General features: G+C 35.2%; 1 protein-coding gene and 1 non-coding gene across 3 annotated transcripts in view; one reads left to right on the top strand and one right to left on the bottom strand.

Moving 5' to 3' along the window:
• TBC1D15 (TBC1 domain family member 15) overlaps positions 1 to 16278 on the bottom strand; it is a 73567-nt gene that overhangs the window by 26709 nt on the left and 30580 nt on the right. Inside the window, exons 5-8 of one of the 2 annotated variants that reach the window (XM_032347014.1) lie at positions 11256 to 11466; positions 1862 to 1964; positions 853 to 903; positions 353 to 550 (exon numbers count right to left, since the gene is read on the bottom strand). In XM_032347014.1, the coding sequence (XP_032202905.1) occupies positions 353 to 550; positions 853 to 903; positions 1862 to 1964; positions 11256 to 11466 (563 nt within the window). The remainder of the gene's footprint in view (positions 1 to 352; positions 551 to 852; positions 904 to 1861; positions 1965 to 11255; positions 11467 to 16278) is intronic. The other variant, XM_032347015.1, reaches the window with a different exon arrangement.
• On the top strand, positions 12439 to 12544 carry LOC116594566. The gene has a single exon (XR_004287281.1). It is a non-coding gene; the product is annotated as a U6 spliceosomal RNA (small nuclear RNA).

Genomic DNA, 16278 nt, shown 5'->3' on the forward strand with positions numbered 1-16278 from the left:
AAAACATAAATTAGGAACAGAACTAGGAACAATATGTAATGCTCACTATTCACTCACTGCTATGCACTCAATGAAACAATCTGCTCACTATTATCAAAAAGTAATCAAAGAAAAGAGATCCAACTTAACAAACAGAAAGTATAAGCAGTAATCGATGAACAACCCAAGAATTTGGTGGCAGAACAAGTGTTAGGTGTTAGATATATCAGTTAGCAAAAAAGTTATAAGGATTATAAGAGGCAGATATAACCAAAATTGAGTTTTCTATTCTTATCACATTCAGTACATGTTTAAAATCTCCTGTTAAAAATCTAAGAGTTATAATAATATATTAATAAAAATCTTCACTCACTCTCGTGATGACTTCAAATCCTGGTTCTTCTTGTTGATTTATCTTTAAACCTGGAATAGCATCACTAAGAAAATCTGCCATTTCTGAAGGCGGTCGTTGATGTGTAGAGGGATCACTGCCTCTCAAACTATCAAAAATGTAGTTTGTGACTTTGGAAAATCCTACCATAGTTGCTGTATAAGGATCCTTTTTAATTTTCTATGTAGTAAGAAGAAAAATATTAGCACCATTAATTCAAATGAAGAATAAAAATATCTTACAGTAGGCAAAAAGGCCACATTTTTTAAAAGGGGGGAAATCAGAACTAAAACAGAGCGTTCTAGGATTATTTTAAAAAATTTTTTTTTTCTGGGAAGAATTTATATTTTCTAAGCCAATCTTCTCATTTGGTTAAAACAGAGTATTACACAGCAAGGTAATGCTACTGATCGAATTGCAGATGAACAAATGATTTGCAGGCTTTATTCAATCTGCATACATCACAAATATGCAGTGCTTACTTTCCATTGATGAATGGCCCACAACAGCTTTCTTCTGTCTAGTAGTCCTGCCTTTACAAAAAAAGTATTTCTTAAAGTGTGCAGAACCACACTAGTCCACCAGAAAATAATCAACAGCTAAGTTTTAAAGTTCACAATATTTAAATATTAGCTGACATTTTAATCTAATGATATGATTAATAAATCATGCCAATGAGTGTAATCTGCTCTGGACAGTGCTGCCCCGGAAAACAGCAAAAGATTTTTCTGTTGCTAGGGTTCCTTCTAAATCCCAAACTGCCTATTTATTCATATTTATCAAAAACAGCTACTTTTTAAAGGTCTTCTAATGATTATTTTCACAACAAAAACTGTTCCCTAATTTTTTACTTTAATCAGTGTTTATCTATCTTGTTCTCCTTCCTCAGAAGTTCCCCTTTTATCCTGTTATCTTCAGAAGCAAGAAGATACCTGGGACAGAGTAAGCACTCATTGTTGAGTGAATAAATAAACAACCATTTCATTAGTTTACATAAAAATTTGAGTGAAAAACAAATTAACTTTACTTCTCTCTGTGTTAAGTGCATATTTTTAGCCAAATGTAAGAATATACTCAAATACTTAAGGGGGAATTAGTTTATCATTACCCCAAATGAACCTATTTAAATTTGAAAATAAAAATTCAAACCATATTTTTTACCAAGTTTATCATTAATGAATTCAAACTGGCTTACCAAGTGACAGTGCACCTAGTCAGTAAAAGCTATGATAATAAAAATCTACTAATGTCCAATTTCAGTATTACAATAAGGAGGGAAATTGCCTTAAGCGTAACTAAGAACCAAGGAAGTTCCTGAGTCTTGTAAATAATATGAAGCGTATTATTTCTATAAAAATTAGAGAATATTTCCATAAATGTTACACATAGTTGTTCTGTATAAACAACGAAGTATAAACAAGAAAGTGAGAGGTAGGAGGTATATGAAATGTCAGATTAACAGATAAATACAAAACAGATTAAGAAACATACTTGTATCAAACCATATGCAGGTTCATCAAGAAGATTTTCAAAAGACTGTGAAAGACTTTTACTCTGACAATTCACAAGAAGTGTTCTTTTATCCTGTGGAGATCTGTAATAAAAGAACGGATCTGTAGAAAATACTAGCACTGCATTAATTACTACCTGAAGAATTATTAATGCCTAGTTACTTTTCCTTAACAACAAAAATCCCAAAACTCAAATGTCCAATTCTGGAACTGTTTCCCATTAATACAATATTAGCAAGTACTTAGTAACTACCTTAAAGAGGCTCTAAAACTACATGAAACATGAAATATTAAATTAACAAATATAAAAGAGTTGAAGTGTAATTTTATTCTGGGTAAAGCCAAGAGGACTAAATTGTAATGAACCCAAGTTTTTGTTTATACTTATAGTAGGAAACCTTACAATCATTATGTCTTTATTATCGTAAAAATTAAAGAAAGTTAAAGCACACTTTAATGTCCTATTTTGAAAGGGTTTCCAACCTCATTCCACAGCTTGATAGTACTGCAATATAACATATTTTAAAACCACAAGATAAAACAGATATTTTTTTAAAGATAATGATCTTTATAATAATTATGCTAACCATAATTATAAACACACACACACGAACATATTTAACAAGGTTATAAATTATAAATGCTGTTAAGGTAACTATGTTTTTATTTCTTGCTTATTAAGCTCTAGAAGCAAGTTTTTCTTCACATTTCTTAATAACTGCAGAATAAATGTTTTCTAAATAGACACTGAATTTCAAGTAATCAGATGAATTATCCAGTCTTTTTTCTATTCAATAAGTTTTATAACTTAGTAAGTTCACACAACTTTTCTGTGTTTAAAATAGAGCTTAAATGTGTTATGTTGTGGCTATCTACTTCTAGTTTATTATAAATGTTTGAGATAAGAACTTTAATAACAGTTATCTCTTCTCAATTCTAGCATAAGAGGAAGCAACAGCAATGCTGGAGGGGATATGAACTCCAAAGCAGGATCTTACTCTTACACATTCAGAACAACGCTTGATCTTCAGAGACAACGGTAGCTTAATAAGCCCCTTGGCTTTTTAAAAGGAGATGAGGTTGAGTCATTTGAGGTAAGAAAAAAATAATGACTTTTAAAATGTTCAATTTTCATCAAATGTCATTTTTCTGAACACTGAATACTGGGGTTGTGCTCAATATGAAGACTTATATAGTTCCACAAGGCATTTTTTTTTTTTATTTCCAGCATAACAGTATTCATTATTTTTGCACCACACCCCGTGCTCCATGCAATCCGTGCCCTCTATAATACCCACCACCTGGTACCCCAACCTCCCACCCCTTCCACAAGGCATTTTTTAATAAATCCTTTAAATATAGCACCAGAAAAAGTAACTAATATAGCAAGATACATTTTCCTAGCACAGTACAGCTGGCACTATGGTTATTATTTTAATAAATTAAGTCAAATTATTTATTTAAAATCCAAATAAAAATTGGTCATCAAAGTCAAAACACTGGCTATGCATAGAGAAGGGGAACAAATGGGATGCCTGGGTGGCTCAGTCAGTTAAGCACCTGCCTTTAGCTCAGGTCATGATCCCAGGGTCCTGGGATCGAGCCCCACATCAGGCTTCCTGCTCTGTGGGAGCCTGCTTCTCTCTCTCCCTGCCACTCCCCCTGCTTGTACTCTCTCTCTGTGAAATAAATAAAATCTTTAGAAAGAAAGAAAGAAGAAAAGGAAAGGAAAGGAAAAAAAAAAAAAAGGAAGGGAACAAATATGCAACCTTCAGCAATCTGGGCTCAGATAGTTATTATGGCTCCAGATTTAAAACCGTACTCATTAAACAAACTAGTGATGGAAAGAAGCAACCACAGATACTTTTTTTTTTTTAATAAAAGTTTTCATGTGTCTGTTGGCCATCTGGATGTCTTCTTCCATCTGGTTAACAGTGTTATATTAGTTTCAAGTGTACAAGATAGTATTTCCTTTTTTTTTTTTTTAAGATTTTATTTATTTATTTGACAGACAGAGATCACAAGCAGGCAGAGAGGTACGCAGAAAGAGAGACAAAGGGAAGCAGGCTTCCTGCTGAGCAGAGAGCCAGATGCGGGGCTAGATTCCAGGATGCTGGGATCATGACCTAAGCTGAAGGGAGAACTTTAACCCACTGAGCCACCCAGGTGCCCCCACAAGATAGTATTTCAACAGTTCCATACATTTCACTGTTTTGATTTTTATTTCCCTGATGCTGAATGATGTTCAGCATTTTTTTCATATGTCTGTTGGCCATTTGTATGTCTTCTTTGGAGAAATGTTTGTTCATGTCTCCTCTCCATTTTTTGACTGGATTATTTGTTTTTTGGATGTTGAATTTAATACATTCTTTATGGATCTTGAATACTGGCCCTTTATCTGATCTGTCATTTGCAAATATCTTCTCCCATTCCATGTGTTGCTTTTTAGTTTTTTTTTTTTTTTTAAATTAACATATAATGTATTATTAGCCCCAGGGGTACAGGTCTGTGAATCGTCAGGCTTACACACTTCACAGCACTCACCATAGCACATATCCTCCCCAGTGTACATAACCCAACCTACTCCCCCCGACACCAGTAACCTTCAGTTTGTTTTGTGAAATTAAGAGTCTCTGGGACGCCTGGGTGGCTCAGTTGGTTGGACAATTGCCTTCGGCTCAGGTCATGATCCCGGAGTCCCAGGATCGAGTCCCGCATCAGGCTCCCAGCTCCACGGGGAGTCTGCTTCTCTCTCTGACCTTCTTCTCGCTCATGCTCTCTCTCACTGTTTCTCTCTCAAATAAATAAATAAAGATCCTACAAAAAAAAAAAGGGTCTCCTATGATTTGTCTCCCTCTCAATCCCATCTTGTTTCATTTTTTCCTTCCCTACTCCCCAAACTCCCCACTTTGCCTCTCAAATTTCTCATATTAGGGAATCTTATAATTATCTTTCTCTGTTTGACTTATTTCGCTCAGCATAATACCCTCTAGTTCTATCCACATTGTTGCAAATGTCAAGATTTCATTTCTTTTGATGGCTGCATAGTATTCCATTGTATATGTATATATACTACATCTTCTCACAGATACTCTTTTAAGAAGAAAGTATTTAGGGATGCCTGGGTGGCTCATCTGATTAAGTGTCCAACTTCGGCTCAGGTCATGATCTTGGGATCCTGGGATCAAGCCCCGCATTGGGCTCTGCACTCAGCAGGGAATCTGCTTGTCCTTCTCCTCCTTTTCCTTCTGCCCCTCCCCCTGCTCGTGCTACCTCTCAAATAAATAAAAGGAAAATTTTTTTAAAAATTAAAAATTAATAAAAAGAAAGTATTTCACTTTTTATACCCAATGCTCTTTAATGAGGGGCTGGGAAAGCTCTAGGAGAAAAAGATATAAGAAATTTAAGACTTAGTTGCCCTTAGCTTAGGAAGTCAACAAAAACATTTTTAAAAAGTACATGAGTCGGGGCGCCAGGGTGGCTCAGTGGGTTAGGCCTCTGCCTTCAGCTCGGGTCATAGTCTCAGGGTCCTGGGATCGAGCTCCGCATCCGGTTCCCTGTTCAGCAGGGAGCCTGCTTCCCTTCCTCTCTCTCTGCTTGCCTCTCTGCCTACTTGTGATCGCTCTCTGTCAAATAAATAAATAAAATCTTAAAAAAAAAAAAAAGTACATGAGTCAAAGAACAAGCTGTATATTGCTAGGCAATTGCACAGCTCATCAAAAGGAGGGGTGGTATTCCAGAATATTGTTATGTTTCCACCTGCCAGGGTATCACACTGATTTAATTTGGAAAGATCACAAATATTATGGATTTATATGTACATATTCTGGAAATATAACGGATTCTGGAAGTTGATATCTTATGACATTATTCAAGACTTTCAAACTCATCGCAGCAGCAAGACAGAACTTTTTTTTTTTTTTTTTTTTTTTTTTAAGATTTTATTTATTTATTTGACAGAGAGAGATCACAAGTAGAGAGAGAGGCAAGCAGAGAGAGAGAGAAGCAGGCTCCCTGCTGAGCAGAGAGCCCGATGCGGGCCTCGATCCCAGGACCCTGAGATCGTGACCTGAGCCGAAGGCAGCGGCTTAACCCACTGAGCCACCCAGGCGCCCAAGACAGAACTTTTAATGATGTTAACATCAATAATTCTATTAGAGCTTACTAAAGAGCTTAAAGAAAACCATTGTCTAATATCACAACTATAGAAATATATCCACTGAAAACTGAGAAGTATTTCCCAGACTCTGGAGTGAGCCTCTCTCAAAGACCTCAGAATAAATTCAGGAATGATAACAGTTAAAGAATATTTTGTGTGCTGAGACGTAGTGGTTAACTATTTTCCATTGCTACTGAGAATGACCAATATGGAAAACTAAAGAAATAAAAATATCACTGCAAAGGCTATTATCAATCAAAAAAGATGATAAAATTAAAAAGTACAGAATATTCACAACAAAACTATATATATATATATTCTTACTCATTTTATCCATATAATCCAAAGGGAATAAATGAGGTTTATAACCTAATCTTATAAATGGTGTTACAACCAATCTGGCTTTTTAGGAAATATCCTACTGCTTATACATTAACGTAAAAATAGCCCAATATATAAAATAATTTTAATGGAACCTTCATATCACAACCTTCATTCATATCCTAGCAACCAACTTGGTTCCAGAAAGGTTAACATAAATTTATGATTCATTCTTTACCCAAGTATCATGTTTTAAATGGTGATAAATCAAAGAACACTAACAAACATGAATAAAAAGGACAACATGTTTTTCCCAGGAGATAAAAGAACCATTTGAGAAATAACAGGTCTCAAGAAGCTAGCCTATTTTGCACTCCCTGATCCAGCTGATGAGAATGAAAGAAGGAACTATGTGTGCACAGCTGGCCCAGCCTCATTCTCTCTCTTATAAGGCTGCACATCCCTAGGACTTCGTGACTTCATTAATCTGTATGCTAAGGCCCTTAATTCGTTAGGGCAGTATTAGGAAGAGAAGACGGTCACAAATGCAAACGCATTATGCAATCTAAGTTAACCAGAGACAAATGAGAATATGGTCTGACTCTCTCTGTTGGTTCTGAATTGAAAAGAAGACAAGAAGGGTGACCCTGGCTTAGACTGCTTGGCACCCCAGTCAGGCTGCAGAAACCAAGGTTTTCTGGCACTATTCTTCTTCCTTCTAGTCTCTACAACAATCTCTGGCCTCAGGAATGTGACTCTGGAAACATGATTTTGCTTGAAATAACTGCTCTGGGAACAGGAAATGAGATTGCCGTGGCTGACATCTAATAGAGTGAAAAACCAAGAATACTTGGGAATTTTCATTTCTTTGGAGTTCAACTTAATCGAGAATTCCATTTACTTAGATCACAACTAAGGAAATAAAGAATAAGGATCTTTAATATTTCCCTAAGAATTTGACAGAGATGGCTTACACAAATAGGGAATTTTCTTAATGTCAATGACAATTTATTTGGAGTATCTATATTCTACCACTTAGGCTCAACATATGATCTCTGGTGAGTTCTATCGTGCAATATAATTGGGTATAGTTTATGATGGGAAAGAGAAGAGGAAGAGTTTATTTTCAGCTTAGGGTACAGAGGGGCCTTGGAGATAAAATATCTGATAAATTATTTTTATATATTTCAGACCATCTAGGGGACAAAGAATAAATTAGCCCCCAGTATCAAAGAAAAATACACAGTGGAAAAGTGGCTGGTATTAGCAGTGGTTTTTGAAGAACTCACTTTAGGCCATTTCTCTCTACCACCACCCCGACAACCACCCCACCCCACCCCCGCCCACCAAGAATGGCCATAACCCTGGTTGACCATAAATTGAACAACAAAGCCCAAAAGGAAAAGACAAAAGAACAAGTATGGGGGGGGGGGGAGTTCATTCTCCTTTGTTAGTTCTTCTCTTTGACCAGGTCATTAAAGGTTGCAGTTAATCACTGATGCGGACATCATGTCCCATTTTATCCTCCCCTTAATTTCATTCTCTCTCAGAGTTCAATTACTACTGACACACAAAACAACTTTAAAAATATCCTATTCTATGCTGTTAAAGTTCTACACATCTCTTATTTGGAGTATTTATTGCAGCTAAAATGCTAAATTTATTTGCATAAGTAATGTCTGTTTCTCCCACAATAGTACAGACTTCATGAAGGCAGAGCCCCTATTTTTTTTTTATTGCTTTTTCCAGCAAGTTAGCACAGACTGTCTAGAACTAAGAGGTCCTCAAAAATAAACCTGTTGAATAAAAAATTAAATGTATATATGTAATATTTATATATATATGGAGTAACACCATTCCCATGGCTTCCTGTATTTAAATGGAAAGAGGAACTTCTATTAAACTCTCCTTTTTGCTAGGATATATCTGATACTGAGATCAGCAGAGAGTTAGGTGCATGCTTGGCATAAATTATCCTTTCCAGGTGCGCACGCATCTCTCTCTCTCTCTCTCTTGGATTTGCCTACCAACATAGAAGGGGCTTTCCAGTCTGCTTTCATTCACATCTCTTGGTCTATCCTCAATAGGAAGACCTGTAGTTGTTCAAAAATGATAACCGAGTGACTTCAAAATTACATTGGAGTGAATTATTATGACGCTGCACATCTAAACCTCACCAATAATGGTATTTTTACCATCATCTGATTCCTATATTTGTTCCTTACTTTTGTTTCCTTTTCTGCATTTGTAAAGAAGTTTCATTTACAACCCTCATTAAAACACCACCAACACACATTCAAGGTACACATACTCTCAAAAGCACCTAAGTGATTGCAGAGTCTATCACTGAACCCATCCAGGATACAAAACTCTCTAATCCCTGAGCTACAACCTGTTTCTTCTAATTGCTCTTTGAAGTCATACAAAACAAATCCATGGTATAGTTCTTATAACAACTCTTTCAAAATTATTTGTAGAACTGGTTAAGTACTATGCCATTTATTCATTCCACTAAAATTTATTGTGCAGATATTATGTGCCAGGTACTGTGGCTAGGAACCTAAAATGTAAACAAAACAGATGTAATCTCTGCTTTTGTGGGCATACATTCTAGAGTAGAATACTTAAAAAGTAAAGAGTTAACATTATTCTATTAAGAATTATGATGCAAACAAGGAAATGAGACAATGAAAAAGAAATTGGGGTGGGAACCTACATTACATGGGAGGGGTATCCAGATAAGCCTCTCTGAGGAAGTGACATTAAACTGAGATGTCAGGATCAGAAAGGGAGAAAAATAGTCCAGGCAACAAATAAAACAAACAAAAAGAACACAGCCTACATACAGGACCCTAACTCAAGAGTCTGGTATGTTTCAGGAACGGAAAGAAACTATATGGCTAGAATATAAAAGAGAACAGCATGAGGTGAGACTTAAGAGATAAACAGAGTTAATAAGGCAGTGCAGGACTCCATCAACCCTAGTAAGTTTGGATTTTATTTAATGTTGCACCAAAACTCCTCCTCTGTAAGTTAAATCTCCACATCCTTCTAATGTTCTTCATACCACTCTGATCCCTCTCAATACACACTGGTCATCTTTTCTATACAGTATAGTCTAGTACATTTAACACCAACCCTGGTTCTCCAAGGTAAACACCAGTAAAGGGTAGAGAGGAACTACCATTTCATCCTCAACATTATGCTTTCATCAATGGTCTCAAATTGAATGAACTCTTTTCTGACAGTTACAACACAACACTGACCGATACAGAACTTGCTATAGTACTAAACCCCCCAAGCCTTTAACACCTGCTATTCAACAACCAAACCTTTTGCTCTAATCATGCCCCTCTTAAAATCTACTTAAACCCCCTACCACCACCCCCGGGGGGTAACCTATTCAAAGCTTCCCACTTCAAGATTCAAGACCCACATGCTGCCAACCAGGCCTAACTTTCTTACGGATATTGGTACTAATCTACACCTAGTGCCAGCCAGAGATGTTCAAGATGGCAGGAGGGAAAATTTCATATCAGAAAACACAGCCAGTATTTTCCAACTTTTGGATGACCACTATATTTATATAATCTAAATTTAGATATATTACACTATTATAAAGTGACATTATTAATAAGGTTAACACTCATCCCTACAGTTCCCCAAGCTAAAATCCTCAACTTCTCCCTTCTTCTCACGTCCACATACCACTCAATCACAAAATCAAACCCTAAATATTTTTCTCCAATACATCTATCTTTCTTGTCACTCCCCTAATTCATGCTACTATAATCTCACCTAGATGACTGGAACAAACAGCTAAAATGATTTACAAGATCCTCATGCTCTGACATTTACTCAGCTCTCCAGCTTCATCTTTAAATTTGGTACCCTCTGTCCCCCAGTATGCAGACCTGTTATTCAACTACTCTGTTCTGTGATTACATCATGTTTTATATTCTTCCCTCTATCTAAAACATCTCTTCCTCTAAATTAATTTCCTTCTCTTTTGTGCTAACATTTACTCATTTGTCAGGTCTAACACAGATACTACTTCCTCCAGAAAGTCTTCCCTGAATCCCACCCAAACCCTAGTCTGAATGAGGGACCTTCTTCACTTCCTAGGATCTCGCAAAGCACCTTGTACTTCATCTTGAGTTTTATTGCCATTTACTGGTTGGCATCCTTCACAAAACCATAAACTCTGAGATATCCAGGAACAGCCTGTTATGTTCACTACTAACTATCAAGCAACTAGCACAGTGCTCAGAGCTTTGATACTCAATATATATTTGTAGGAAGTGAAAGCAAGAAAGAATATGAGAGTACAAATGCACACAGGTGAATGAATGAATGAATGAATGAATGAATGGATAAAATATATAAATAAATATATATGTATACACACATACACACACAAAAATATATATAAAATATATATAAATATACTCCAGATTTTTGGAAAGTGAGAAAGCCCTATCTTCCACACCTATAAAAATTTTATAAAGGCCTTAGACTTGCTGTATTTAAATATACAACATTACAAATAAAATTCTATCTTTAACAGACAATATGTAATAAAAGGTTAATTGCCTAAATATATAATCCATAAGTTACTGATGCATCATCATTCATTTAAATGTGTATAAAAAATATGGGACCACTCTTTTCTTTAGAACAGTAATAAGGTGATAAGTTGCAGATCCAAAGCACCAAAATGGCAAAATTTTATTCAACCACTCATCCAAAGAAGTCAATATCCAAGAAAGAACAATGCTGCTTGTGCCCTTGTCTGCACACAGGTCACTGATGCCCAATGACAAGTAAAAACTGTCTGTCTTGGGACCAATACAACAATCCAGTTTCAATAAGTAGAAAATAATTTGATACTTACTCACACAATACCACATATTTTTCAAGAGAGTCAATCAGTAGTTTGCTATCTCCTTGATGAAAGTGCAGAGCAGGGAGAACGACGTCATCCTTTAGACAGAATACCAAATACGACCAGCCCATACCCTCTTTGTTTTGCTTGATTGATTTCAGGTCTGTCAAACTGAACAGGAATGACCATTTGCTTTTCCCATTTCTATGACTTGGAGCATCTTAAAAACAAGAAAGTGGGGCAAAATATTTTTGTTCACCCTTTCAAAAGGTACTGACAGCGCTCTTCATGACGGCCTAACAGATAATAGTTGAACCTAGAGAATGACTATAGCATTCACGTTACTATGGCTTCTACCTGTATTAGAAATGGGAACATACATTTTCTTAAAAGAATAGTTCTGAAAATAATCATCTTACTGCAATACAAAGTGAAAAAAACATTATCTCTATTTCAAGTAAAAGCTTGTCCAAAAATGACTATGGCTTTGGAAGTATGCGGGCTGGATTCAAATTATAGCACCACCATCTTACTAACTGAATGATCTGGAGCAAATAACTGAAAATCTCTGAGCCTTGGTTTCTTCATCTGTAAAAATGGAGATAATTATACTTACCTCCCAATGTTACTCTAAGAATTAAAAGAGATCATACCTTTCACTAATTAGTATAGTGCCAATTATATAGCAAATACTCAATAAATGTTACTCTTTTCCACAGCCCACTCCCCCCATCCCCTGCCAAATACAAATGGCATGATGCTCCTGGAGAGTCATTAAAAATAAAACAAAAACCCTTTACTTCCTCACTTCCTTTTACAATTATTTTTACTAGACTACACTGAGTGAAGGTAAATACACTGGTATAAAAAAATAACACTGGAGGGTGCCTGGGTGGCTCAATGGGTTAAAGCCTCTGCCTTCAGCTTAGGTCATGGTCCCAGGGTCCTGGGATCGAGCCTCACATCAGGCTCTCTGCTCAGCAGGGAGTCTGCTTCCTCCTCTCTCTCTGCCTGCCTCTCTGCCTATTTTTGATCTCTGTCTGTCAAATGAATAAATAAAATCTTCAAAAAAAATAATAACAGTGGAGTAAATATACCAACAGACAGTTTATTTGCAAAAACCCAAAGAGCAGTGGGGAGTTGAGGATGAAAATATAACTAAGTTGTGAGTGCTTCAAAGAGAATGAATACAGTGCTTGCTTCAGCAGCACATATATAAAATTGGAACGATACAGAGAAGATTAGCATGGCTCCTATGCAAGGATGACACGTGAATTTGTGAATCATTCCATATTTTTAAGAAAAAAGAATGAATATATTCAATCTTCCACAAATTCAATCTACTAAAGTAAGACCTCAGTTCAATCCAAACTATAGTAACATAAATTATTTCCTGAGTTTGAGGGCTAGTTACAGAAGATTAAAAAAACTTAGGTTTGTGAACAATAGTATACCTGATAACAAGCAGCTTAAAAAATACATAAATAAATAAAACTTAGGGGAAAAATGTTACTTTCCCACTACTACTTATAATTTCTATCCAAAAATGCCATTTTTACCTATTTTAACTTGGACATAAGCATATCGTATCTCTGAAATTTTAAAAATCCATTTCTGTAATGTTATTTCCTAAGAACAGTTACACTATCCTGTTATTCAAGATCTTAACTCAACTTCACACTATCAGCTCCACAAACATAAACTGCATAGAAGATATGTGCTTACAGAATTTAATAAAAGGGGAGATCAGTGTTGACCTGCATATATGTCACCTTCCTATAATAGTCAGGAACACCATAGCTCCATCAGCTCCAACAAACAGATCTCCTAATATGACACAAAGAAATCTACAGCGTACAGAAACTCTACCTACAAAAAATACATGCATTATCACTATTCCATGGACACTTAAGTATCATTTGAAAGAAGTCCAGAAAGACTATAAAATGATTTATCTCTACAGTATCCTGCCTAGGTTCCATACCAGTTCAGATGATGCACTCACACCTAAGTCTGATACTAGATTAAGTGCCACGTGCCCACTTGACTACATCATATTTCACTGGAATTTATACCAGAGCTCTTAACACCACTACAAGCTAATATCAAAGTGAAAATTAGAGAATTCCAATGTCTTCCTGAATCATTTACATGTGAGTGTATTTAGGACTACTAGATTATTTTCAAAGACTAAAAATACTTTCAAAGCAAATGAAAAACTAGATATAGACAATTTTTAAAATTAAGTTCTTAAATTACATAGAAAGACTATAAATTAATGCAAGAAAATCATATGAAAAATATAAATACATGCAAGCTATATGAATTATCAGGAGTTTGTGCATATTCAAAAGTAAAACTTTTACACATATTTTTCCCATGTTAATGGAAGAAACACATCACATATGAAATAGGAAATGCCTTATACATTTCCTCACTTGAAGCTCTGATAAACAATGAAAGAAACATTACAGGTCAATTCTGGAAGCCTCTTTAGTACTTGAACATAATAAGCTTCATGAGAATAAGAACTTTAATTTGTTCGTAATTATATTCTCAATGCCTAGAAGAGTAACTAGCACATAGCAGGTACTCAAAGATGCAATGAATAAATGAATAATCTAGTACCAAAGTCAACATAAAAGAAACCTGCAATTTAGTTTACCACCAATAGCTAACCGAAAATAGGGTTACAAAAAGAAAACAAACAAATTCGAGTTAACTCAAAATTTCCTTTTCTCTCTTAAATAGGTAAATAAAACTAATTAGTTCTGTGGCACCTGGGTGGCTCAGTTGGTTAAGCACCTGCCTTTGGTCATGCTTCTGATCCTGGAGTCCTGGGATCAAGTCCCACATCAGGCTCCCTGCTCAGCAGGGAGTCTGCTTCTCCCTCCCATGCATGTGCCTGAATGCATACTCTCCCTCTCAAATTAATAAAAATCTTTAAAAAAATGAATTATTTTGATGAATGATGTTACCAAATACATGTTAAGAAGTATTGCCAACACAATGACATGGGACAACTAACCATAACAGAAGAAGAGTAAAACTAAAACAGTTCAGTAAGTCCCTATATGTCTTGAACAGAATTAACACCAAGGACATGACATTTTATTTGGATGGGTGTACAGAATATGATGGGAGTCTGTTGTTCTGGGAAGAAACATTTTTAAAACATTTAATCTGGTATATGAAAACAAAGAATCTGTAATAGAAACTCTTAAAAAATATAAAGAAAGTTAAGTTTTTAATAGTCAATTTTTTAAGTTTTGTCCCAATTTCCTTTGTCACACAAAAAAGTAAAAAGTATAAAATAGGAAAACTATACAATGATGAATAAAATTAGAAAAAATGCTTTTTAAACATATAAAAATGTTTCATAATGGCATAAATTTGAACTCTGAAACATCAAGTTCAGAAAGTATCTCCTTTAGGAAGAACTTTTTAGGAGATATAATTGGATGAGATAGTCTGGGGGAAGAACGGATGGCATGGGATAGAATGTACTCTACTTCATAACTCCTGCCAAATACGTGCCATGTATGCATACTGGGCCATATTATGTTCAATACCATTTTCTACTACTGTATACACTCATAAATTTTTTTCAACACTAAGAAAAGAAAATGTCTCCTTAACTTTTATAATAATTGATAAAGGCTCTTTATAAGTCACAGTGCATGGCCAAGCCATATAAGCAGTATTTACATCTGTGGTTTTTTTGCTAAACTACACAGTTACACACAGGTTCTCGGTTCTGCACATTAAAATCAACAGGACAGCATTTAAAAAATACAAATGCCCAGTTTCCATCCCTAGAGTCTGATTTAATTCATTGGGATGAAACAAAGGCATTAGTACTTTTTAAAAAATATCAACCTCCCCAGGTTATTTCAATGTGCAGCCAAAGCTGAAAACTGCTAATCTAAAAAGATGTTTATTGTCAGATTATGCTTTTCTCATACACGTAATGCTTCTTTCTTTTATGGAATTCTGAAAATCACTCCCTTGCTCTTTCCAATTGCCTGACATTTTCATTTTCAAGAAATCAACAATATTAGGCAACAACAAAGAAAAAAGGAACAATTCATATAACTTAATCCTGAAAATCTAGTGTAGAGCAGTTAAAAATCACTTCACATGCTAACTATACTAAAACCCTGTGGTCTTATCTTAACACTTAGTATTGTTTTGGTAAGAACCTTCCCTTTCAATAGAAAAAGAATGCCAAAAAGGAAAAAAACAAAAACCAAAGCAACACACCGGAATGACCTGATTTTAATTCACCAAAAGCTTATGAGTTACTATTAACTTCTTAATTGCCACTGTTTCCAAGAAATGATATAGTACAAAGTGTAACTATTGTATATGAGAATGATTCCCCAGGCCATACATAAAAATCAGATTCACTGGGTAACAATGATGTATAAATGTAGCATTACACATTCTAGCCAATTTTGGCCAGGTTTTCTGAATTGGGAAATGTGGATAAATCATAAACTCAGACTAAAGTCAGCAAGAGATTATATGTCCTTTTAGTTATAAAACACAAATTAATCAATAAGGAAAAAAACCATTTTAACTCTGTATGAGTATTTACTATTTTTAAAGGAATCACAAATAGATGTGACTACATCATTAAATGGGCTATCTAAATCATATTTGGTGTAGTATATATGTTCTATCAGGCTGTTAGCTTGGCTCTTTTTTGTTATCTACATGTAAATTATCACCACAAAGCAACACAGATTTAAATATACACATGTAATACATAAAGGAAAAAAGTCACTGGACATACATAAATGGGAGACTATAATGAGCTGTCAAGGTCTCAGTAAGCACTGAAGTTAGAACAGTATGATTTAGTGGTATACTCCATCTCCCCCTGGTGCTTTAGGATGAAATAACATGATTTTTTTTTTTTTTAAGGCTAGAAAAATGTGCATGAGAGAAATCTAAAGCAATTTTTTAAAGTGTTTCTATTTTCTGCCATGAATAACTACAAAACAGAATATGTATTTTTAAGGACTTT

The sequence above is a fragment of the Mustela erminea genome, chromosome 6, assembly GCF_009829155.1.
Source record: "Mustela erminea isolate mMusErm1 chromosome 6, mMusErm1.Pri, whole genome shotgun sequence".
Taxonomy (NCBI): Eukaryota; Metazoa; Chordata; class Mammalia; order Carnivora; family Mustelidae; genus Mustela; species Mustela erminea.